Source organism: Salmo salar, chromosome ssa16 (genome assembly GCF_905237065.1).
Source record: "Salmo salar chromosome ssa16, Ssal_v3.1, whole genome shotgun sequence".
Lineage (NCBI taxonomy): Eukaryota > Metazoa > Chordata > Actinopteri > Salmoniformes > Salmonidae > Salmo > Salmo salar.
The window spans coordinates 3,477,146-3,501,578 of record NC_059457.1 but is presented as its reverse complement, the minus strand read 5'-3'; the positions used below and the strand labels follow the sequence as shown (position 1 = coordinate 3,501,578).

The window sequence follows — 24,433 nt, the reverse complement described above, 5'->3', positions numbered from 1 at the left end:
GACTTCAACTGTTTCTTTAAAGTTTAAAAGTAATAAACAATCAAAGCAAAAAAGGCCACTTTTGCATCATACTTACACTAAAGTCTGTCCATGTTTGGTTTTGAGCTATGATGTCCTCTGCTGTCAAAGTGTCTAGTCCAACAACACGAACCCAGCGGTTTTGGCAGCTGCCGTGCCTTGAAGCGTATGCCAGGTCTAAAACAAAGCCTTAGTACCTAATCCCTTGGTAACGTTCACACAGGCCAAAGCGTCACTGTGAGACAGACTTTAAAACAGTGTTTAACTTTAGTCTTTATTGAGTTCTGTTCTTTATTTAAAAACAGATTATCCATCTATGGAAGATGTGGAGGCACTGGGGCCAATTCAAACAAAGTCCCACACTGTCATTATATGACCAGTAATCGACACATCAAAAATTTGCCATTTTTTAATTTTTCATCATTATATATCAACTGTTATTTTAGAGGTTTAAAACTAATAAACAAGCAAAGCAATATAGCCAACAATTACAACATAACAACACTAAAGTCAGTCCTAACTCTTTTTTGATCTATGAGGTCCTCTAGGACTGTTGTTATTCTGTCACAATGGGTGGCCTGAGGAATCAGGAGAGGTGGAGTCAGGCGCAGGAGACAGATGATTCCGGGAATAAACTTTTAATAAATATTCTCACGGAAAAAAATGAAAAGAACAGAGTGCAGGGTGTGCTAAATAAAAGACACCACCCTCTTACGAACGATAACCAGGGACGCAGCCCAAATACAATACTTCGTAATCCCGAGAGGGAAAAACACAGATCCTCATAAACAACATACAACCCTGACAACAAACAATCCCGCACAAACCACAAACCTACACAAACTAATACAAAACAGGTGCGTAACTAACCTAGGCCTAACTAACAGAACGTGAAACATAAATCAGTGGCAGCTAGTAGGACGACGACCGCCGAGCGCCGCCCGGGCGAGGAGGGGCGCCACCCTCCATAGGTGTCGTGACAGTACCCCCGCGCGTTGACGCCGGCCTCGAGGACGCCCCGGAGGACGAGGCGCAGGGCGATCCGGATGGAGGCGGTGGAAGTCCTGGATTAGTGTAGTGTCCAATATGTCCCCCACCGTTCCAGTGACTCCTTGACGGCGTTCCAGGTTTCCCTTGAGCGCTGGCCCCAGTCCTCCACCGCAGGGGCCTCCATCTGGCTCTGATGCCAGGGCCCCAGGACCGGCTGATAACCCAACACAGATTGAAAAGGTGACAGATTGGTCGAGGAGTGGCGAAGAGAGTTCTGAGCTAACTCGGCCCACGGCACGAACCTCGCCCACTCCCCTGGCCGGTCCCGGCAGTAGGACCGCAGAAACCTGCCCACATCCTGGTTTATCCTCTCAACCTGCCCATTACTTTCGGGGTGAAAACCTGAGGTCAAACTGACCGAGACCCCCAGTCGCTCCATAAATGCACGCCACACCCGGGACATGAACTGGGGACCTCGATCCGAAACGATGTCCTCAGGCACCCCGTAGTGCCGGAAAACGTGGGTGAATAGTGCTTCCGCGGTCTGCAGGGCTGTAGGAAGACCAGGTAAAGGGAGCAGAAGGCAGGACTTAGAGAACCGGTCCACAACGACCAGGATCGCAGTGTTGCCCTGAGACAGCGGGAGATTGGTGAGGAAATCCAGGTGGGACCATGGTCGCTGTGGAACCGGGAGGGGCAGTAATTTCCCTCTAGGCAAATGCCTAGGAGCCTTACTCTGGGCGCACACCGAACAGGAGGAGACAAGCGCCTCACGTCCTTCACCAAGGTGGGCCACCAGTATTTCCCACGATATCCGCATTTCGCACTAAGACCACGCACCGTACGCTCAATCCCCGGGTTACCCGAGGAGGGTAGCGTGTGCGCCCACCGAATCAACCGATCGCGGACACCGAGCGGGACGTACTTACGACCCACGGGACACTGAGGAGGAGTGGGTTCCGCCCGTAACGCCCGCTCGATATCCGCATCCACCTCCCAGACCACCGGTGCCACCAGGCAGGAGGCTGGAAGTATGTGGGTGGACTCGGTGGACCGTTCCTCAGGGTCATGGAGACGAGAGAGTGCGTCGGCCTTAGAGTTCCGGGAACCTGGGATGTACGAGATTGTGAACTGAAATCTCATAAAGAACATCGCCCACCTGGCTTGACGAGGGTTCAGTCTCCTCGCCGCCCGGATGTACTCCAGGTTACGGTGGTCGGTCCAGATGAGAAAAGGGTGACGCGCCCCCTCAAGCCAATGTCTCCACACCTTCAGGGCTTTTACCACAGCCAGCAATTCCCTGTCCCCCATGTCATAGTTACACTCCGCCAGACTCAACTTCTTAGAGAAGAAAGCGCAGGGGCGAAGCTTCGGTGGCGCGCCCGAGCGTTGTGATAACACAGCTCCCACCCCAGCCTCGGACACGTCCACCTCTACTATGAATGGCAAAGAGGGACCCGGATGCGCCAGCACCAGTGCATCGGTGAACAGAGCCTTCAGCCGACTAAAGGCCCTGTCCGCCTCCGCCGACCACCGCAGCCGCACCGGGCCCCCCTTCATCAGTGAGGTAATGGGAGCCGCCACCTGCCCAAAGCCCCGGATAAACCTCCGATAGTAGTTGGCAAACCCCAAGAATCGCTGCACCTCCCTCACCATGGTGGGAGTCGGCCAATTACGCACGGCCGAAATGCAGTCACATTCCATCTCCACCCCGGACGTGGAAATGCGATATCCCAGGAAAGAGACGGCTGGTTTGGAGAACTCACATTTCTCCGCCTTGACGTATAGGTCATGCTCCACCAGTCGTTCTAGCACTTTACGCACCAGAGACACATGCTCGGCGCGTGTAGCGGAGTAGATCAGAATATCATCGATGTACACCACCACACCCTGACCGAGCAGGTCCCGGAGAACCTCGTTCACAAAGGATTGAAAGACGGCGGGAGCATTCTTTAACCTGTTAGGGCTAGGGGGCAGTATTGACACGACTGGATAAAAAACATACCCGATTTAATCTGGTTACTACTCCTGCCCAGTAACTAGAATATGCATATAATTATTGGCTTTGGATAGAAAACACTCCAAAGTTTCTAAAACTGTTTGAATGGTGTCTGTGAGTATAACAGAACTCAAATGGCAGGTCAAAACCTGAGAGATTCCTTTACAGGAAGTGGCCTGTCTGACCATTTATTGTCTTTCTTTGACATCTCATTCAATTACAAAGGATCTCTGCGGTAACGTGACACTTCCCATGGCTCCAATAGGCTCTCAAAGCCCGGGAAAAAGCTGAATGTCGTCATCCCAGCCCCAGGCTGAAACACATTATCACCTTTCTCAAGTGGCCGATCAAGGGACAATGGGCATTAGGCGCGTGCACTGGTCGCCCCCGTCTTTGTGTTTTTTCCTCTGTTTGCCGAAAAGGAGATTCCCAGTCGGAATATTATCGCTTTTTTACGAGATAAATTGCATAAAAATTGATTTTAAACAGCGGTTGACAGGCTTCGAGGTACGGTATTGGAATATTTAGAATTTTTTGGTCACGAATTGCGCCATGCGCGCGACCCTGATTTACCATTTCGGATAGTGTCTGGGACGCACAAACAAAACGCCGCTATTCGGATATAACGATGGATTATTTTGGACCAAACCAACATTTGTTATTGAAGTAGCAGTCCTGGGAGTGCATTCTGACGAAGACAACAAAAGGTAATCAAACTTTTATAATAGTAAATCTGATTTTGGGTGTCTAAATAGCTAGCCCGTGATGGCTGGGCAATGTACTTAGAATATTGCAAAATGTGCTTTCACCAAAAAGCTATTTTAAAATCGGACATATCGAGTGCATAGAGGAGTTCTGTATCTATAATTCTTAAAATAATTGTTATGCTTTTTGTGAACGTTTATTGTGAGTAATTTAGTAAATTGTTAGTAAATTCCCCGGAAGTTTGCGGGGGGTATGCTAGTTCTGAACGTCACATGCTAATGTAAAAAGCTGTTTTTTGATATAAATATGAACTTGATTGAACAAAACATGCATGTATTGTATAACATAATGTCCTAGGTGTGTCATCTGATGAAGATCATCAAAGGTTAGTGCTGCATTTAGCTGTCTTCTGGGTTTTTGTGACATTATATGCTAGCTTGAAAAATGGGTGTCTGATTATTTCTGGCTTGGTACTCTGCTGACATAATCTAATGTTTTGCTTTCGTTGTAAAGCCTTTTTGAAATCGGGCAGTGTGGTTAGATTAACGAGAGTCTTGTCTTTAAATAGCTGTAAAATAGTCATATGTTTGATAAATTGAAGTAATAGGATTTTTAAGGTATTTGAAAATCGCGCCACAGGATTCAACTGGCTGTTACGTAGGTGGGACGAATTCGTCCCGCCTGCCCTAGAGAGGTTAACCCATATGGCATGACGAGGTACTCATAATGGCCAGATGTGGTACTAAATGCAGTTTTCCACTCGTCCCCCCCTCGGATACGCACCAGATTGTATGCACTCCTGAGATCTAACTTCGTGAAGAAGCGAGCCCCGTGAAATGACTCTATCGCCGACGCGATAAGAGGTAGCGGGTAACTGTAACCCACTGTGATGGCATTTAGACCTCTATAGTCAATGCACGGGCGCAGACCCCCCTCCTTCTTCCTCGGGGAGACGGGTGAGTTAGATGGCCGAATGAATCCCTGCCTCAAGGATTCTGTGACGTATGTCTCCATAGCCACTGTCTCCTCCTGAGACAAGGGATACACGTGACTACGGGGAAGTGCAGCGCCTACCTGGAGGTCTATCGCACAGTCTCCTTGTCGATGAGGTGGTAATTGGTTCGTTTTACTGAAGGCGATAGCCAAATCGGCACACTCTGAGGGAATGTGCACGGTAGAGACTTGGTCTGGACTCTCCACTGTAGTCGCACCGACGGAAACCCCTATGCATCTGCCCATGCACTACCTTGACCACCCCTTAAGAGCCCTCTGTCTCCACGAAATGTTAGGGTTGTGAGTGGCTAGCCAGGGGATCCCTAGTACCACCGGAAACGCCGGGGAATCAATGAGGAAGAGACTGATACTCTCCTCATGACCCCCCTGCATTACCATTACCAGAGACACGGTAACCTCCCTGACCAGACCGGACCCTAGTGGTCGACTGTCTAAGGCGTGCACGGGGAAGGGTTGGCCCAGCTGAACCAAGGGAATCCCTAACTTAGTGGCGACCCCACGGTCCATAAAACTCCCGGCCGCGCCTGAATCGACTAGCACCTTAAGCCGGGAGTGAGGGGAAAAAGCGGGAAAGGACACTAATGCAAACATGTGACTGACAGGGGGGTCTGGGTGAGGCTGGTGCTGACTCACCTGAGGTGTCAAAGAAGTGCTCTGCCTGCCATCTAGACTCCTGGGTGAGCTCCTCCAGCACAGGCGGTACAGGAGAGGGCTCCCCCTCCGGCCTTCCTGGCGGCAGCCCCCCCTATCTCCATAGGCGTGGGAGCAGGAGGGCTAGGAGGTGGAACGAGCAGGGCCCGGTTCGGACGCCCGCGGGCGGCCAGCAGATTGTCCAAACGGATCGACAGGTCAATCAGCTGGTCCAGGGAGACTGTAGTGTCCCTACATGCTAACTCCCGGTGGACGTCCTCCCTCAAACTACACCTGTAGTGATCTATAAGGGCCCTCTCATTCCACCCCGCTCCAGCAGCCAGGGTCCGGAACTCAAGAGCAAAGTCCTGCGCGCTCCTCGTCTCCTGTCTCAGGTGGAACAGCCGCTCCCCCGCCGCTCTCTCCTCCGGGGGATGATCGAACACTGCCCGGAAGCGACGGGTGAACTCTGGGTAGTTGTCCCTGGCTGAGTCCGGACTGTCCCAGACGGCGTTGGCCCATACCAGGGCTCTACCCGTGAAACACGAGACGAGGACGCTGACACTCTCCTCCTCCGAGGGAGGAGGACTGACGGTCGCTAGGTATAACTCCAGCTGGAGTAGGAACCCCTTACACCCAGCGGCCATGCCATCGTACTCCCTGGGAGGGGAGAGTTTAACCCCGCTGGCACTGGGTGCTGTAGATGCTGGTTGGGATACTGGCTGTTGAACCGGCTGGTTAGTGGGGCTGGAAGCGCTTCGGTCCCATCTCTCTAGGCGCGCCAGCACCTGGTCCATGGCAGTACCCAGACAGTGGAGGAGGGTGGAGTGTTGGTCAATCCGTTCTTCCATAGACGGGGCTGGCGCTGAAGCTCCTGCTGACTCCATAGCGGGTGCGGGATTCTGTCACAATGGGTGGCCTGAGGAATCAGGAGAGGTGGAGTCAGGCGCAGGAGACAGATGATTCCGGGAATAAACTTTTAATAAATATTCTCACGGAAAAAATGAAAAGAACAGAGTGCAGGGTGTGCTAAATAAAAGGCACCACCCTCTTACGAACGATAACCAGGGACGAAGCCCAAATACAATACTTTGTAATCCCAAGAGGGAAAAACACAGATCCCCATAAACAACATACAACCCTGACAACAAACAATCCCGCACAAACCACAAATCTAACTAGCTAGCCTAAATACCCCTCCCCACTAACAACTAATACAAAACAGGTGCGTAACTAACCTAGGCCTAACTAACAGAACGTGAAACATAAATCAGTGGCAGCTAGTAGGCCGGCGACGACGACCGCCGAGCGCCGCCCGGGCGAGAAGGGGCGCCACCTTCTGTAGGTGTCGTGACATATTCTGTGCTGTGTTGTGCTAAATTCTGCGTGCCTTCAGATTCGATTCCTCCTTGTTTTTCGGTGCAAAAGCAAAAACTATACCAAATCTCTAATATACTACATCATTATGTTATGTAATCATTGTTTAGTTCAGGTTTTCAATAGCCCTATTCTTCTTTAATTACCGTGCTCTCCGTCTGGTTTTAATGCACCAGCGCAGTAAGTTTTAGTTACTGTTGGGCCGGGCCCGAGTGTAATGGCCACTACAGTATGTACTGTTGGTAAAGCTTATCCAAGTTGTCTTATCTTTGGAGTTAACATTAGTTAACAGTCCAACAGTAACTCAAACTTACTGCGCGTTCTCCAGAGAGAGAGCACCGTTATTACAGAATTATAGGGCTATTTAAAACATGAACCTAACAGTCATGTTAACTCATCATGTAATATGATCTCATGACATTTGGGCAAAATATTGTCTTTCAGTGTCAGGATTGAGACAACACTCAATCTACATTATTCAATTCGGAAATGAGAGCCAAGGCTGCCTCCAAAATCAGAGTGAGATAGCGCTATAATGTGCACTCCAATAAAATGTTGCTGAGTGGAATGTTTTTATACTTTGATGCAGAAGCCAATAATATTTTCACCTACTATAATGTCCGAAAAAAACAAACTGAGGGCACAGCTGGCTGCTAAAGGTGAAGTTATCGCAAACTTGAAAGACGTAAACAAGGATCTGAAATGTGGAAGTGACTGAAAAGGATAAAAGTCAGTCTCATGATCAAAAGGTGGGCCTGACTTGACTCACTCACTCACTCACTCACTCACTCACTCACTCACTCACTCACTCACTCACTCACTCACTCACTCACTCACTCACTCACTCACTCACTCACTCACTCACTCACTCACTCACTCACCAATACTCTGTTTAGTTAGGTTTGCCACAGTTTGCTGTAATGATGGATATTGCAATCTCTTCTTATTTTGTTTATATTATTAAATGAATGATTGTTTCAATATTATTTATTATTTATTGGTTGGTTGTCCAAAAACATTAGATTCTCAAACTCTTTTAATCATTAAAACAGTATCCTTGAAATACTATAACATGTCATCCTAGACTTCTTTGTGTGCTTTTAAGGGTTTCAACTTAGAAGCACATGTACTAACTGCAAGAAAGACTACCTGTTGGTGTAATATATTTGATCAAAAGCCTTGGAAAGTCTGTCGTGATTCAGGTGGTTAATGAGGATGGGATGTCAGACTATACAGACAGTCAGTCATACGGAGTTGTGCCTGTGTAGCTTATATTTTGGTTTTACAGGTGTCTACATCTCAGGGAGTGAGGAGGAAGGAAATGATGATTATGACAGCTCCTCCGATGAGGTAGCAACCCATGAGGAAGAAGCGCAACCTCTTTGTCTCATATGTAAGTATCTCTCTCGCTCTCTCTGTGTCTTTGTCTCTCCATCCATCCCTTCAACATTTCACATGTATTACCACACATTTTGTGGGGGAAATGTACTTTCTCTAGATTTATTTTATTTTATCTGCAAGGTTGGATTTCGTTCAGGTTATTGGGTAATGTCTTGCAGGGATAGAAAACCAGCGATCACTCCCCTGATTTATTTAACCTTTATTTAACTAGGCAAGTCAATTAAGAACAAATTCTTATTTACAATGACGGCCTGCCCATCATAGTATCTACAATGGCGGCCTACCTGATCAAGTATCTGTGTCTTTGTTTATGTTATATAGTATAACGTTGACTACGTGTTTTATAAAGTTGCCTAACTGGTATTCTATTTTGTCGGGGGTTAAGCCCTTACACTCGTGGAAATTGACCTATGTGGATAGGGCCAAAATAAAATGTTTTTAACAGAAGAACCATGAAAAGAATATACATTGCCTTTGGAAAGTATTCAGACCCCTTGACTTTTTCCACATTTTGTTACGTTACAGCCTTATTCTAAAATGTAAATAAAATTATCCTTTGCGATCTACACCCAATACCCAATAACGACAAAGTGAAAATAGATTTTTAGATTTTTTTGCAAATGTATTAAAAATAAAACAGAAAAACCTTATTTACGTAAGTATTTCAGACTCTTTGCTATGAGACTCAAAAATGAGCTCGGGTGCATCCTGTTTCCATTGATCAGCCTTGAGATGTTTCTACAACTGGATTTGAGTCCACTTGTGGTAAATTCAATTGATTGGACATAATTTGGAAATGCACACAAATCAATCAAATTGTATTTGTCACATGCGCCGAAATCCTTACTTACAAGCCCTTAACCAACAATGCAGTTTTAAGAAAAATAAGCGTTAGGTAAAAAATGAAGTAAGAAATAGAAGCAGTAAAATAACAGTACAGAGTCAATGTGTGGGGGCACAGGTTAGTTGAGGTAATATGTACATGTAGGTAGCGTGAAAGTGACTATGCATAAATAATAACCAGAGAGTAGCAGCAGCGTTAAAGAGGGGGGGGGGGGGGACAATGCAAATAGTCTGGGTAGCCATTTGATTAGCTGTTCAGGAGTATTATGGCTTGGGGGTAGAAGCTGTTAAGAAGCCTTTTGGACTTAGACTTGGCGCTCCGGTACCGCTTGCCGCGCGACAGCAGAGGGAGCAGTCTATGACTAGGTTGGCTGGAGTCTTTGACCATTTTTAGGGCCTTCCTCTGACAATGCCCGATATAGAGGTCCTGGATGGCAGGAAGCTTGGCATCAGTGATGTACTGGGCCGTATGCACTACCAGGCGGTTGCCCTACCAGGCGGTGACGCAACCAGTCAGGATGCTCTTGATGGTGCAGCTGTAGAACGTTTTGAGGATCTGAGGACCCATGCCAAATCTTTTCAGTCTCCTGAGGGGGAATAGGCTTTGTCGTGCCCTCTTCACGACTATCTTGATATGTTTGGACCATGATAGTTTGTTGGTGATGTGGACACCAAGGAACTTGAAGCTCTCAACCTGCTCCACTACAGCCCCGTCGATGAGAATGGAGGCGTGCTCGGTCCTCCTTTTCCTATAGTCCACAATCATCTCCTTTGTCTTGATCACATTGAGGGAGAGGTTGCTATCCTGGCACCACACGGCCAGGTCTCTGACCTCCTCCCTATATGCTGTCTTGACGTTGTCAGTGATCAGGCCTGTCTATATAAGGTCCCATAGTTGACAGTGCATGTCAGAGCAAAAACCAAGCAATGAGGTTGAAGGAATTGTCCGAAGAGCTCCGAGACAGGATTGTGTCGAGGCACAGATCTGGGCAAGGGTACCAAAACAATTCTGCATGATTGAAGGTCTCCAAGAACACACTTGCCTCCATCATTCTTAAAAGGAAGACATTTGGAACACCAAGACTTTTCCTAGAGCTGGCCACCCAGCCAAACTGAGCAATCGGGGAAGAAGGGCCTTGGTCAGGGAGGTGACCAAGAACCCGAGGTTACTCTGACAGAGCTCTAGCATTCCTCTGTAGAGATGGGAACCTGCTCCAAAGCACTCACTACCTCAGAGAGAATGGCGCTGGAGGGGATGGCTGCCATTTTTATGGGCTCCTAAACAACTGTGCTATTTTGTTCGTTTTTTTGTTTCTAACTAGTTTTTTTACAAATTTTGTACATAATGTTGCTGCTACCATCTCTTATGACCGAAAATAACTTCTGAACATCAGAACAGCGATTACTCACCTCGAACTGCACAAAGATTTTTTCTGTAACGAGTCCGATGTGAAGGATTTACTGCTTTCTCGGGAACGGGCCCAAATCCCCATAATTTGTGTAGACGAGTGAGTAGACTTCCACTAACGTCTGTTCTATTGGACAACGTGCAATCATTGGAAAACAAATTAGATGATATACGATCAAGAGTTTCTTGCCAACGGGACATACAAAACTGTAATACCTTATGTTTCACTGAGTCGTGGCTGAACGACTACGCGGATAATATAGGGCTGGCAGTATTTTCCATGCATCGGCAGGACTGAGAAGCTACGTCTGGTAAGACGAGGGGCGAGGGTGTTTGTCTTTTTGTAAATAACATCTGGTGCGCGATGTCTAATATTAAAGAAGTCTCGAGATATTGCTCGCATGAGGTAGAGCACCTTATGATAAGCTGTAGACCACACGATCTACCAAAAAGGTTCTCATCTATATCATTCGTAGCCGTCTATTTACCACCACATGCCGATGCTGGCACTAAGACGGCACTCAACCAGCTGCATAAGGCCATAAGCAAACAAGAAAATTCTCAGTTTCAATCCGTTTTACCTCATTTCTACCAGCATGTCACATGTGCAACCAGAGGAAAAACAACTCTAGGCCACCTTTACTCCACACACAGAGACGCATACAAAGCTCTCCCTCGCCCTCCATTTGGCCAATCTGACCATAATTCTATTCTCCTGATTCCTGCTTACAAGCAAAAACTAAAGCAGGAAGTACCAGTGACTCGCTCAATATGGAAGTGGTCAGATGACGCGGATGCTACGCTACAGGACTATTTTGCTAGCACAGCCTGGAATATGTTCCGGGATTCATCAAATGGCATTGAGGAGTATACCACCTTAGTCATCAGCTTCATCAATAACTGAACTCAAAGCATGCTCTGACCAATTTGGCAAGTGTCTTCACTGACATTTTCAACCTCTCCCTGACTGAGTCTGTAATACCTACATGTTTCAAGCAAACCACCATCGTCCCTTTGCCCGAGGAAGTGAAGGTAACCTGCCTAAGTGATTACCGCCCTGTAGCACTCACGTCAGTAGCCATGAAGTGCTTTGAAAGGCTGATCATGGCTCACATAAACAGCATCATCCTAGACACACTCCAATTCGCATGCCGCCCCAACAGATCCACAGATGACGCAATGTCAGTCACACTCCACACTGCCCTTTCCCACCTGGACAAAAGGAACACCTATGTGAGAATGCTGTTCATTGACTACAGCTCAGTGTTCAACACCATAGTGCCCACAAAGCTCATCACTAAGCTAAGGACCATGGGACTAAACACCTCCCTCTGCAGCCGGATCCTGGACTTCCTGACGGGCCGCCCCCCAGGTGGTAAGGGTAGGTAACAACAAGTCTGCCACTCTGATCCTCAACACTGGGGCGCCTCAGGTATGCGTGCTTAGTCCCCTCTTGTACTCTCTGTTCACCCACGACTGCATGGGCAAACACAACTCCAACGCCATCTTTAAGTTTGCTCACAACACAACAGTGGTAGGCCTGATTACCGACAGCCTATAGGACAACAACCTCTCCCTCAATGTGAGCAAGACAAAGGAGCTGATCGTGGACTACATGAAAAGGCAGGCCGAACAGACCCCCATTAACATTGACAGGGCTGTTGTGGAGCGGGTCGAGAGTTTCAAGTTCCTTGGTGTCCACATCACCAACAAACTATGACGGTCCAAACACACCAAGACAATCGTGAAGAGGGCATGACAACACCTTTTCCCCCTCAGGAGACTGGAAAGATTTGGCATGGGTCCCCAGATCCTCAGTAGGGAACAGGAATTAGGAGGATGGAATTATGGTCAGATTTTCCAAATGGGGGGCGAGGGAGAGCTTTGTATGCGTCTCTGTGTGTGGTGTAAAGGTGGTCTAGAGTTTTTTTTTCCCCTCTGATTGCACATTTAACATGCTGATAGAAATTAGGTGAGACTGATTTCAGTTTTCCTGCATTAAAATCCCTGGCCACTAGGAGTGCTGCCTCTGGGTGGGCATTTTCCTGTTTGCTTAATTCCTTATACAGCTGACTGAGTGCAGTCTTAGTGCCAGCATCCGTCTGTGGTGGTAAATAAACAGCCACGAAAAATATAGATGAAAACTCTCCTGGCAAATAGTGTGGTCTACAGCTTATCATGATATACTCTACTTCAGGTGAGCAAAATCTAGAGACTTCCTTAGATTTCGTGCACCTGCTGTTGTTTACAAATATACACAGACCCCCCCCCTCGTCTGACTGGAGTGTGCTGTTCTATCTAGCCGGTGCAGCGTATATCCCGCCAGCTGAATGTTATCCATGTTGTTATTCAGCCACGATTCAGTGAAACATAAGATGTTACCGTTTTTGATGTCCCGTTTCTGGTGACACTGTCTTCTGACTGTGCCGGGGTGGAAATTATAACAGTACATGGTCAAGATGTTCAAACGTTCATAGATGACCAGCAGGGTCAAATAATAATAATCACAGTGGTTGTAGAGGGTGCAACAGGTCAGCACCTCAGGATTAAATTACAGTTGGCTTTTCATAGCCGATCATTCAGAGTCAGAGAAAGCAGGTGCAGGAGAGAGAGAGAAAGCCGAAAACCGGAAGTCCGGGACAAGGTAGCACATCTGGTGAACAGTTCAGGTTTCCATAGCCGCAGGCAGAACAGTTGAAACTGGAGCAGCAGCATGACCAGGCTGACTGGGGACAGCAAGGAGTCATCAGGCCAGGTAGTCCTAAGGCATGGTCCTAGGGCTCAGGTCCTCAGAGAGAGATAGAGAGAATTAGAGGGAGCATACTTCAATTCACACAGGACACTGGATAAGACAGGAGAAATACTCCAGATATAACAGACTGACCCTAGCCTCCCGACACACAAACTATTGCAGCATAAATACTGGAGGCTAAGCAGGAGGGGTCGGGAGACATTATGGCCCTGTCCGATGATACCCTCGGACAGGGCCAACCAGGAAGGATGTAACCCCACCCACTTTGCCAAAGCACAGCCCCCACACCACTAGAGGGATATCTTCAAACCACCAACTTACTACCCTGAGACAAGGCCGAGAATAGCCCACCAAGATCTCCCCCATGGCACGAACCCGAGGGGGGCGCCAACCCGGACAGGAAGTTCATGTCAGTGACTCAAGTGACGCACCCCTCCTAAGGACGGCATGGAAAAGCACCAGTAAGCCAGTGACTCAGCCCCCGTAATAGGGTTAGAGGCAGAGAATCCCAGTGGGGAGATATCAAGGGCGGTTCGTCGCTCCAGTGCCTTTCCGTTCACCTTCACACCCCTGGGCCAGACTGCACTCAATCATAGGACCTACTGAAGAGATGAGTCTTCACTAAAGACTTAAAGGTCGAGACCGAGTCTGCGTCTCTTGCACAGATAGGCAGACCATTCCATAACAATTTAGCTCCAAAGGAGAAAGCCCTGCCTCCAGCTGTTTGCTTAGAAATTCTAGGGACAATAAGGAGGCCTGCATCTTGTTCTCCAGCTGTATCCACTGAAATAAAGGTGGGTGAGCGAGGTTCAAGGTACGAGAGCAGGGGGCACGGGATGGGCCGCAGAGCCGTTCACAGAAGACGGACCTAGCCCATGGGGAAGGGAGGAGGTAGCACAGAGCAACACTTTAAGGGGCATTGCACTAATAATGGCGCTGACTAGGGAAACGTTCCTGCTGTTCTTAGTGCCAGTCTACACGTGTGAACAATTCCCCTTAGATAAGAATTTGGAGGGCAGATATTATTAAATATTAAAGCATTAGACCTCTCACTAAAGGCGTCACACAAAAGTTATAATTAAATCCGAACTGGATTTAACTAAAAATCTATTGAAAAGCACACATTTGTAAATTTCTAACACTAAAAGTAATTGGAAAGGTAGATACAAATTATTTGTGACATTGTGGTTACAATAAAGAATGTAAACAAGATGCTGTGTTTTTATTTACATTACTGATGGACAGCTGGTGGCATTTTGAAAACAGGTTTTCAAATACTTGTAGCCCGATTAGCAGGACAATGGACTCTTTATAGCCCGGCTACTGTAGGTGTGAAAATCACAACTTTCCAGTTCTCCTCACACCGCACAAAACTCCACCCTGGTAACACAGCTGCTTATCTAAAAATGACATTGAGACCAAAGAGAACAGACAAAATAGACATTGTTTTCATCAAGCCAGCTTCTTTCAATGGTGCTACCCGTTCCAGAGTTAGGACTGTAACCACGACTTGAAAATGAGCCGAAGCTGAGAGGATCACCAAAACTAAAAGTATTTTGGTTTCAGTGCATTTTCCCCCAAAAAAATATATATAGCCTATCAATGTGTAGGCGTACTGTGTAATAAAATCGCTAACTAAATAAAGGTTAAATAAAAATAAAATGTAAAAAAATTATTCTGTACTAAAACGTGAATATGTTTTGCAGAGCATACAACCATGCCGACAACCATCCGTGGAGATCAGTGGACAAAGGGCTGGACAACGGGCCACACCGAAGAAATGCATGGTTGCCAAGAAAGCGGTTAGTTTTGCAAGATTCTTAAAATGTGTATGCAGCATTTGTGTGTTGGAGTCACTTTATTTCTTAATTGATATACCGTTTCTATTATAGGCCATTGTAATCGATGGATGCTCCGGGCGATTGATTGGTTGCAATTTCAGTTTAATCCACCAGAAAATAAAAACAAATAATACAACAAAAAGTGTTATTATTAATAACAATAATTAATAATATGATTAATACATCTGACCGTGATTGGGAGTCCCATAGTGCGGTGCACAATTGGCCCAGCGTTTCTCCCTCTAAAAACAGAAATAAATGTTTTACCTTGTTTTTTTGATAACAAAATAACCTTCAAAATATTGTTATATATTCTCAAGTTGATGGCACAGTCGTATAGTCCGGCACCTACATAAAGCTGAGTGACTCACTCATTCATGGCTTTGGATCAAAATAAATAAGTACCAACATTCTTTCTGATATTCTTTAATAAAGAAATGTTTTGGTTATCCTGACCTGGACACCATGTACAGTATTATAAAATAACTCCTGATTGGCGCAGGGGTCTAAGACACTGCATTGCAGTGCAACATGTGTTGCTACAGATGCAGGTTTGATACCCATGCTGGCCGCCACGGAAGACCCATTTGTAATTATTGTCAGTCACGTCATTGAACTAAAATATTTTTCGATATGCTGTTGGCCTACTGTAGGCGACATGAGTCTCACTAGTGTTGTGTAATGTGCTGTTAAAAGTGGTGTAGGTCTTATTTATTTAATGAGGATATTGAAGTTAGAAGCAATATGATTTGAAGCAATAACCTACAACTATTTTAGCACCCTTTCACGCTGCTCTGAGACAAGCATTTTCACTGAATCTCCGTTTGGGTATTGTTTAGACTACAATTAGGGTGTAGAAATGTTATGCTCTTAGTGTAACCTTTATTTAACTAGGCAAGTCAGTTAAGAACAAATTCTTATTTACAAGGACAGCCTACTCCTTCCTCCCCGTTGGGGAATTGAACCCCGGTCTCCCGCATGCCAGCACGACACAGGGATTCTTTAGCTAAATAGCTCAGTACTGTAGCCTACTCCCAACTGTCACGTTGTTCAGTGCCATATTTTCCATTCCATCCTAACGGAAACCCATAGGGTTTTACTTGGAATAGAAACACCATAATTTTAATCAAATTAATTAAACAACATTTCTTAGTCAGTCCCATATACTATGTTCTTACAAAAAAAGGTTTTAAATTCTCTTGTACAGCCACCATTGAAGGCTATCAAATGCTTCTCAAAGATGACCTCTGGTGGTCAAACTAGCACTAACTAGCTTTAATGTTTACAATGGCTGACACTTAAATAACGTGCCATAGAATTCTGCAGCACCATACAGCTGTGCTGCTGTACGCTGCAACTTTTAAAGGATGAACGACTGTATCAAAAGCAGCACTAAGATCTAGGAGGACAGATGCAGAGCCTTGGTCTGACGCCATTAAATGGTAATTTACCACCTTCACGAGTGCGGTCTCAGTGCTATGATGGGATCTACAACCAGACTGAAGCGTTTCGTATACATTGTTTGTCTTCAGGAAGGCAGTGAGTTGCTGCGCAACAGCTTTTAATTTGTTTTTTGAGAGTATTGGGAGATTCGATATAGGCTGATAGTTTTTTTATATTTTCTGGGTCCGTTTTTTTTTTTTCAAGAGAGGCTTTATTACTGTCACTTTTAGTGAGTTTGGTACACATCCGGTGGATAGGGAGCCATTTATTATGTTCAACATAGGAGGGCCAAGCACAGGAAGCAGCTCTTTCAGCAGTTTAGTTGGAATAGGGTCCAGTATGCAGCTTGAAGGTTTAGAAGCCATGATTATTTTCATCAATGTGTCAAGAGATACAATATTAAAACATTTGAGTGTCTCCCTTGATCCTAGGTCCTGGCAGTGTTGTGTTGTGCAGGACAACTGAGCTTTGGAGGAATATACAGATTTAAAGAGGAGTCCATATTTTTCTTTCTATTGATCATGATCTTTTCGTCAAATAAGTTAATGAATTTATCACTGCTGAAGCGAAAGCCATCCTCTCTTGGGGAATACTGCTTTTAGTTAGCTTTGCGACAGTATCAAAAATAAATGTTGGATTGTTCTTATTCTCCTAAATTAAGTTGGAAAAATAGGATGATCGAGCAGCAGTGAGGGCTCTTCGATACTGCACGGTACTGTCTTTCCAAGCTAGTCGGAAGACTTCCATTTTGGTGTGGCGCCATTTCCGTTCCAATTTTCTGGAAGCTTGCTTCAGAGCTCGGGTATTTTCTGCATACCAGGGAGCTGGTTTCTTATGACAAATGTTTTTTGTTTTCAGGGGACCTACTGCATCTAGGGTATTATGCAAGTTTAAATTTAGTTCCGATTTTTGTACTCTGAGGTCCTTGGGTAGGTGGAGGCAGTCTGAAAGGGCATCTAGGAATCTTTGGGTTGTCTGAGAATTTATACCACGGCTTTTGATGATCCTTGGTTGGGCTCTGAGCAGATTATCTTTTGTGATTGCAAACTTAATAAAATGGTGGTCCGATAGTCCAGGATTATGAGGAAGAACATTAAGATCCACAATATTTATTCCACGGAACAAAACTAGGTCCAGAGTATGACTGTAGCAGTGAGTAGGTCCAGAGACATGTTGGACAAAACCCAGTCGATGATGGCTCCGAAAGCCTTTTGGAGTGGGTCTGTGGACTTTTCCATGTGAATATTGAAGTCACCAAAAATGTGAATATTGTCTGCCATGACTACAAGGTCTGATAGGAATTCAGGGAACTCAGTGAGGAACGCTGTAAATGAGGCATCTCCTTAAATGAGGAGAGGCCTCATTTAACACAGTAAATTCATTAGGGACAAGCCATGTTTCAGTCAGGCCAATCACATCAAGATTATGATCAGTGATTAGTTCATTGACTATAACTGCCTTGGAAGTGAGAGATCTAACATTTAAGTAGCCCTATTTTGAGATGTGAGATATCACAATCTCTTTAAAAAAATGACAGGAATGGGGGAGGTCTTTATTCCAGTGAGATTGCTAAGGCGAACACCACCCTATCTCATTGTGGAGCTAGAGGAGTTAGAGCCCTGTCTATGTTCATAGATAAGATGAGCGCACCCCTCCAGCTAGGATGGAGTCCGTCACTCCTCAGCAGGCCAGACTTGGCCCTGTTTGTGGGTGAGTCCCAGAAAGAGGGCCAATTATCTACAAATTCTATCTTTTGGGAGGGGCAGAAAACAGTTTTCAACCAGCAATTGAGTTGTGAGACTCTGCTGTAGAGCTCATCACTCCCCCTAACTGGGAGGGGGCCAGAGACAGTTCTCAATGCCTACACATCTTTCTAGCTGATTTACACGCTGAAGCTATGTGGCGCTTGGTGACCTCTGACTGTTCCATCCTAACATCGTTAGTGCCGATGTAGATAGCAATATCCCTATACTCTGTACACTCGCTAGATTTAGCCTTAGCCAGCACCATCTTCAGATTAGTCTTAACGTTGGTAGCCCTGTCTCCTTGTAAACACTGTATGATCGCTGGATGAGTCTTTTTAAGTCTAATACTGCAGGTAATGGAGTTGCCAATGACTAGGGTTTTTAATTTGTCAGAGCTAATGGTGGGAGGCTTCGGTGTCTCAGACCCCGTAACGGGCGGAAGAGAGACCAGAGAAGGCTTGTTCTCTGACTCCGACTCGTTGCTTAAGGGGGAGAACTGGTTGAAAATTTCTGTCGGCTGAATGAGCGACACCGGTTGAGCATTCCTACAGCATTTCCTTCCAGAAGCCATGAGAAAACTGTTCGGCTGCCGGAATTGTGCGAGGGGATTTATACTATTGTACTTATTGGTGGCACAGACGCTCTTTCATCCTTTCCTACACTTAAATTACAATTACCTAACGATTGCGTCTGAAGTTGGGCTTGCAGCACGGCTATCATCACCATAAGGCGATCGTTCTCCTGTATATTATGAGTACAGCGACTGCAATTAGAAGGCATAATGTTAGTGTTACTACCTAGCTTCGGCTGGTGGAGGTAATGTAGAACCATGTCCAGATAAAGCATCCGGGGTGAAAAAGTTTAATTTAAAAACGTTGAGTGAGGGGAACATTTTTAAAATATAAAACAGTAATTAAAATGTAAAAACTGTAAAGTTGGCAGGTCGCAAAGTAACATTAGCAACAAACCGCACAGTAGCACGTAAAGTCCGCAAGTTGTGACCGGAAATTACAAATATGCACAGTTAATTTCACAAATGAACTGTTAACAAGGCACACCTGACCTCTTAACCTGTTAGGGCTAGGGGGCAGCATTTGCACGTCTGGATAAAAAAAATGTACCCGATTTAATCTGGTTACTAATCCTACCCAGTAACTAGAATATGCATATACTTATTATATATGGATAGAAAACACTCTAAAGTTTCTAAAACTGTTTGAATGGTGTCTGTGAGTATAACAGAACTCATTTGGCAGGCAAAACCCTGAGACATTTTCTGACAGGAAGTGGATACCTGATGTGTTGTATTGACTTTAAACCTATCCCATTGAAAAACACAGGGGCTTAGGAATATTTTGGCACTTCCTATTGCTTCCACTAGATGTCACCAGCCTTTACAAAGTGTTTTGAGTCTTCTGGAGGGAGATCTGACCGAACAAGAGCCATGGAACGATGATGTCCCATTAGACACCTGGCGCGAATTCATGTTGGGTACCCTCGTTCCAATACGTTATAAAAGAGTATGCATTCGTCCACCTTGAATATTATTCATGTTCTGGTTAAAAAAGGCCCTAATGATTTATGCTATACAACGTTTGACATGTTTGAACGAACGGAAATATATTTTTTCCCCTCGTTCATGACGAGAAGTCCGGCTGGCTTAGATCATGTGCTAACAAGACGGAGATTTTTGGACATAAATGATGAGCTTTTTTGAACAAAACTACATTCGTTATGGACCTGTGATACCTGGAAGTGACATCTGATGAAGAGAATCAAAGGTAATGGATTATTTACATAGTATTTTCGATTTTAGATCTCCCCAACATGACGTCTAGTCTGTATCGCAACGTGTATTTTTCTGGGCGCAGTGCTCAGATTATTGCAAAGTGTGATTTCCCAGTAAGGTTATTTTTAAATCTGGCAAGTTGATTGCGTTCAAGAGATGTAAATCTATAATTCTTTAAATGACAATATAATATTTTACCAATGTTTTCTAATTTTAATTATTTAATTTGTGACGCTGACTTGACTGCCGGTTATTGGAGGGAAACGATTTCCTCAACATCAATGCCATAGTAAAACGCTGTTTTTGGATATAAATATGAACTTGATAGAACTAAAAATGCATGCATTGTCTAACATAATGTCCTAGGACTGTCATCTGATGGAGATTGTAAAAGGTTAGTGCATCATTTTAGCTGGTTTTATGGTTTTGGTGACCCTGTCTTTGACTTGACAAAACATTACACACAACTCTTGTAAATGTACTGTCCTAACATACTCTAAATTTATGCTTTCGCCGTAAAACCTTTTTGAAATCGTAAAACGTGGTTAGATTAAGGAGATGTTTATCTTTCAAATGGTGTAAAATAGTTGTATTTTTGAAAAATTTGAATTTTGACATTTATTTGGATTCAAATTTGCCGCTCTTGAAATGCACCTGCTGTTGATGGAGTGCACCACGGGTGGCACGCTAGCGTCCCACCTAGCCCATAGAGGTTAAGGATCGGATACTTCATCTCAATTTCCGCCTAAAATGACATACCCAAATCTAAATCTAGCTCAGGACATGAAGCAAGAACATGAATATTCTTGATACTATTTTTGAAAGGAAATACTTTGAAGTTTGTGGAAATGTGAAATTAATGTAGGAGAATATAACATATTATATCTGGTGAAAGTCAAAGCAAACAAACATGTGTTTTCAATTTTTTTGTTGTTGTTGCGTCATCTTTGCAATGCAAAAGAAAGGCCATACATTTACCTAGGAAGCTGGGTGTAATTGTGATGTTGTCCACAAGAGGGTGGCAGTGTATGTGCAAAGTTTCAGACTGATACGTTCAAGAATGAGAGCTCGACATAATATTTTGTATCAAGTCTCACAGGTGTCCCTCACGAGTTTGCCCATATGTACACAAGTGGCCGAATTGGTCTCTTGATACATTTCCAAGTACATAACTATAGTGAACATACAAAAATGCTATGGTAATAAAATATTTAAGTTTACACTTAAATGGTCAAACGAGCAGTTAAGGAATCCCTAGAGGAACTGCTTTCGAGAGATATTAAATCACTCAAGGATAGGGTGGAAGCCTCCAACACGTCTATCTTAAAACTCTCAAACGACATTGCCAGCCAATCGGTCACATGCAAGTCTCTGGAGCTGTGATGAGATGCAGGTTAGCGCCAGGGCAGGTACAGATGACGTAGCCACCTGCCGAGATGCAGTGAAGCAACTGCGGGATAAAATTACATTGCATTACGACAGAGAGAGGAGAGTGAACATACGTCTTGTGGGTCTGGAAGAAACGGCAGAAGGTTCTGACCCAAAAGGTTTTCTTCAGGAGAATCTGCCAAAATGGATACCGTTTCTACAGTGGTTCCTCCTTTAAATGTTGCGTCATACTGCGGCACACCTTGCGGGCTGCTGCAGTATTCTGTGGCACGTTATCTATTTGTCAGCAATTCTTCTGTTAATGCAAGTTATTGCTAGTTTGACCACCAGAGGGCATCTTTGAGAAGCATTTGATAGTCTTCCGTATTGGCATTAACAGAGAATTTAAAACCTTTTTTGGAATAACATAGTATATGGGATTGATTTTAAGAAATTTGGCTTAATTTGATTAATATTATAGTGTTTCTATTCAGAGAGAAACCAAAAACTAAACCCTCAGGGTTTCCGTTAGGATGGAATGGAAAATATAGCGCTGTACAACTGGAGGAAGGAGTAGGCTGTCCTTGTAAATAAGAATTTGTTCTTAACTGACTTGCCTAGTTAAATAACGGTTACACTAAGAGCATAACATTTCTGCACCCTCATTTTCTAATTCTTGTCTAACCAATACCCAAACGGATATTAAGTGAAAATAAAATCTAATTGATTTATCAAGACCTGTCCCCATGCTTGCCTCAGAGCAGCGCGAAACGTTGCTAAAATAGTTGTAGGCTTTTGCTTCTAACTTCAATATGCTCTTTAAATAAATAAGACAGCACATTACATTTTTAACAGCACATTACTCAACACAAGTGAGACTCATTTCACCTATGGTAGGCCTACAGTATATCGATTTTCTTTTTTTTTTCCAATGATGTGACTCTCCGCCAATAATTACATTTAGAGGATTGGAGGACTCTAAATTAATATCTAAGGGGAATTTTCCATTAGGATCTGTGAGAATATCTGAGAATATCTAAGGGGCTTTTATATCATTCTAAATTAATTAAATAATAATAATAATCGCTTTGTTTAAAAAGTAACTATATTTTGGAGCTTTCCTTTTCATTTAACCTAGAGTAAGCTAGGAAAAAGGCAATTCTTGAACATGGGGTGAGACATTCTCACTAATTTGTAAATAAAACCAATTTGTTATTTAGAATGATTTATTTCTGGAGAAACCTTTATTATTTAGCAGACATCACTTGCTTATATTCATGAAGATGATGAGCGATCGGCAAAGGCAATCTGTAATCTGCTGGCATCACGGCACAACATCGACATCGCTCTAATTACAGTCAGAAGACAGTTGAAGAAACTTGCGTGGACTTGGAAAGGCTCGGTAAAAATGTTTTTATTTATATATTTTTTTTAATTATCAGAACATTAACCATGTGTGTTCGCTTGTTTTGTACTGTTCTGTAGTTTCAACCCAATGATTCGTTTGACAAACAAAGAACTTTGCGTCCTGCAGGCCCAGGCATGGATCAAAGCTGGCGAGACATTCAATAATGTCATCTTCACAGACGAATCAACCGTGGTCCTTGAACAAAAGGAAGAAGATCAAGCAAGCCGAGTCCCAAGCATCCGCTCAAACTCCATGTGTGGGGGGCAATTTCTCGCCAAGCACCAGGCCCATATTGGATTTTTGATGGTAAGTTTGGCTATTTACAAAGCAAAAGGTACATAAAATATTGTAGCCTACACCTCACGGACTGTTATGTGTTCCACAATAATTCACTCTTGCCTCCTTTTTCAGATATCATGGCTCGAGATTTCTTAGAGTAACATGACGGTCAGAGAGGTGTTTCTGGGTACACAGTTTCTTTCAAGGTAGGATTATAGCAATATTTATGTTTTGGCCTATTTACATGTATATTTCTATTATTGTACCTAATTTTGACGTGTTAGGCTAAATGTCTTTTTTTCTTCTCCAAATGCAGACAATGACCCAAAACACACTGCCGCCCGGGTTTGCATTGCAAATAAGGCCATAAACTGGGTCAAGACGCCAGCAGAGTAAGTAGACCTTTATGTAGTAAAATAAAGGTTAAATAAAAATAAATAAAAGACCTACAACACCTTCGGTAGGCCTACAGTATATCTAAAAATATTTTTTTCATCTCTACATGTAGGTCTCCTGATTTAAACCCGATCGAACTTGTTTGGCATCAACTGAAAACACACAACTCTGCCAAGCCGACAGGCAAAGATGAACTGGTCAAGGCCATCAAGATGTTTTGGCTAGAGAAATTGACGATGCAACAATGTAACAAATACATTGATCATCTCAACAAGGTTTTACCTGTGGTCGTGGAGCTGGGTGGAAGTGTGACTAAAATGTGGTTAATATAAACATCCGCATTTGAATGTCTTTTTTCTCGTTATTTTATTAACAAAAGCATAAAGATGTTGATGAACAAATACTGTACTGCTGTTTTGAGTTAGAAAGGTAACACTTTAGAGTACTTAAGCATGGAATACATTGCAAGTTGAGGCATTTTCACAACAGTAGCCGGGTTATAAAACGTCTATTGTCCTGCTAATAGGAAACATTTGCATGATGGGCTACACCTGCTCATGTGTGATGTCTTCACTATTATTCTACAATGTAGAAAATAGTAAAAATATAGAAAAATCCTGGAATGAGTAGGCATGTCCAAACTTTTGACTGGTACTTCCTTAATTAATTAGATTAATATTATGGTGTTTCTATTCCATGAAAACAAAAAACCTTCTGGGTTTCTGTAAGGATGGAACGGAAAATATGGCGCTGTACAACGTGACATTGGCAGTACAGTACTGGGCTACTTAGCTAAAGAATTCCTGTGTCGTGCGAACGGGAGACCGGTTGCAATTGTAAGTAGGCCTAATAAAAAACATCCTACTTCTATTTGGCTGTTAAGCCTCATAGCTTACCTCAGCCAGTTAAGTTATTTTATATAGGTCTCCTAAGAAATATACTCCAATTAAGCAAATAGACTCCAATTAAGCCCTCTTGTTGTTTGTAAAGTAAAATTAAAATGAAGATTATTGTTGAAATGAATTGC

The 24,433-nt window shown here is 44.1% G+C and overlaps 1 protein-coding gene and 1 long non-coding RNA gene across 12 annotated transcripts in view; both read left to right on the top strand.

Annotated features, from left to right (window-relative positions):
* The window catches only part of LOC106573044 (membrane-associated guanylate kinase, WW and PDZ domain-containing protein 2), a 314,920-nt gene that overhangs the window by 62,028 nt on the left and 228,459 nt on the right, over nucleotides 1–24,433 (top strand). For 3 of the 10 annotated variants that reach the window (XM_045696846.1, XM_045696845.1, XM_045696844.1), the window contains exons 3-4: nucleotides 8,022–8,126; nucleotides 14,844–14,939. The exons of the other annotated variants lie outside the window; for them this stretch is intronic. In XM_045696846.1, the coding sequence (XP_045552802.1) occupies nucleotides 14,855–14,939 (85 nt within the window). In that variant the 5' untranslated portion in view covers nucleotides 8,022–8,126; nucleotides 14,844–14,854. The remainder of the gene's footprint in view (nucleotides 1–8,021; nucleotides 8,127–14,843; nucleotides 14,940–24,433) is intronic. 10 annotated transcript variants of the gene reach the window in all.
* LOC106573045 (uncharacterized) lies at nucleotides 22,283–24,429 on the top strand. 2 transcript variants are annotated; one of them, XR_001321242.2, is made up of 5 exons: nucleotides 22,283–22,725; nucleotides 22,858–23,037; nucleotides 23,143–23,216; nucleotides 23,327–23,402; nucleotides 23,519–24,429. It is a non-coding gene; the product is annotated as an uncharacterized lncRNA (long non-coding RNA). The 2 variants fall into 2 exon arrangements; XR_001321241.2 differs by having other exon boundaries at nucleotides 22,288–23,037.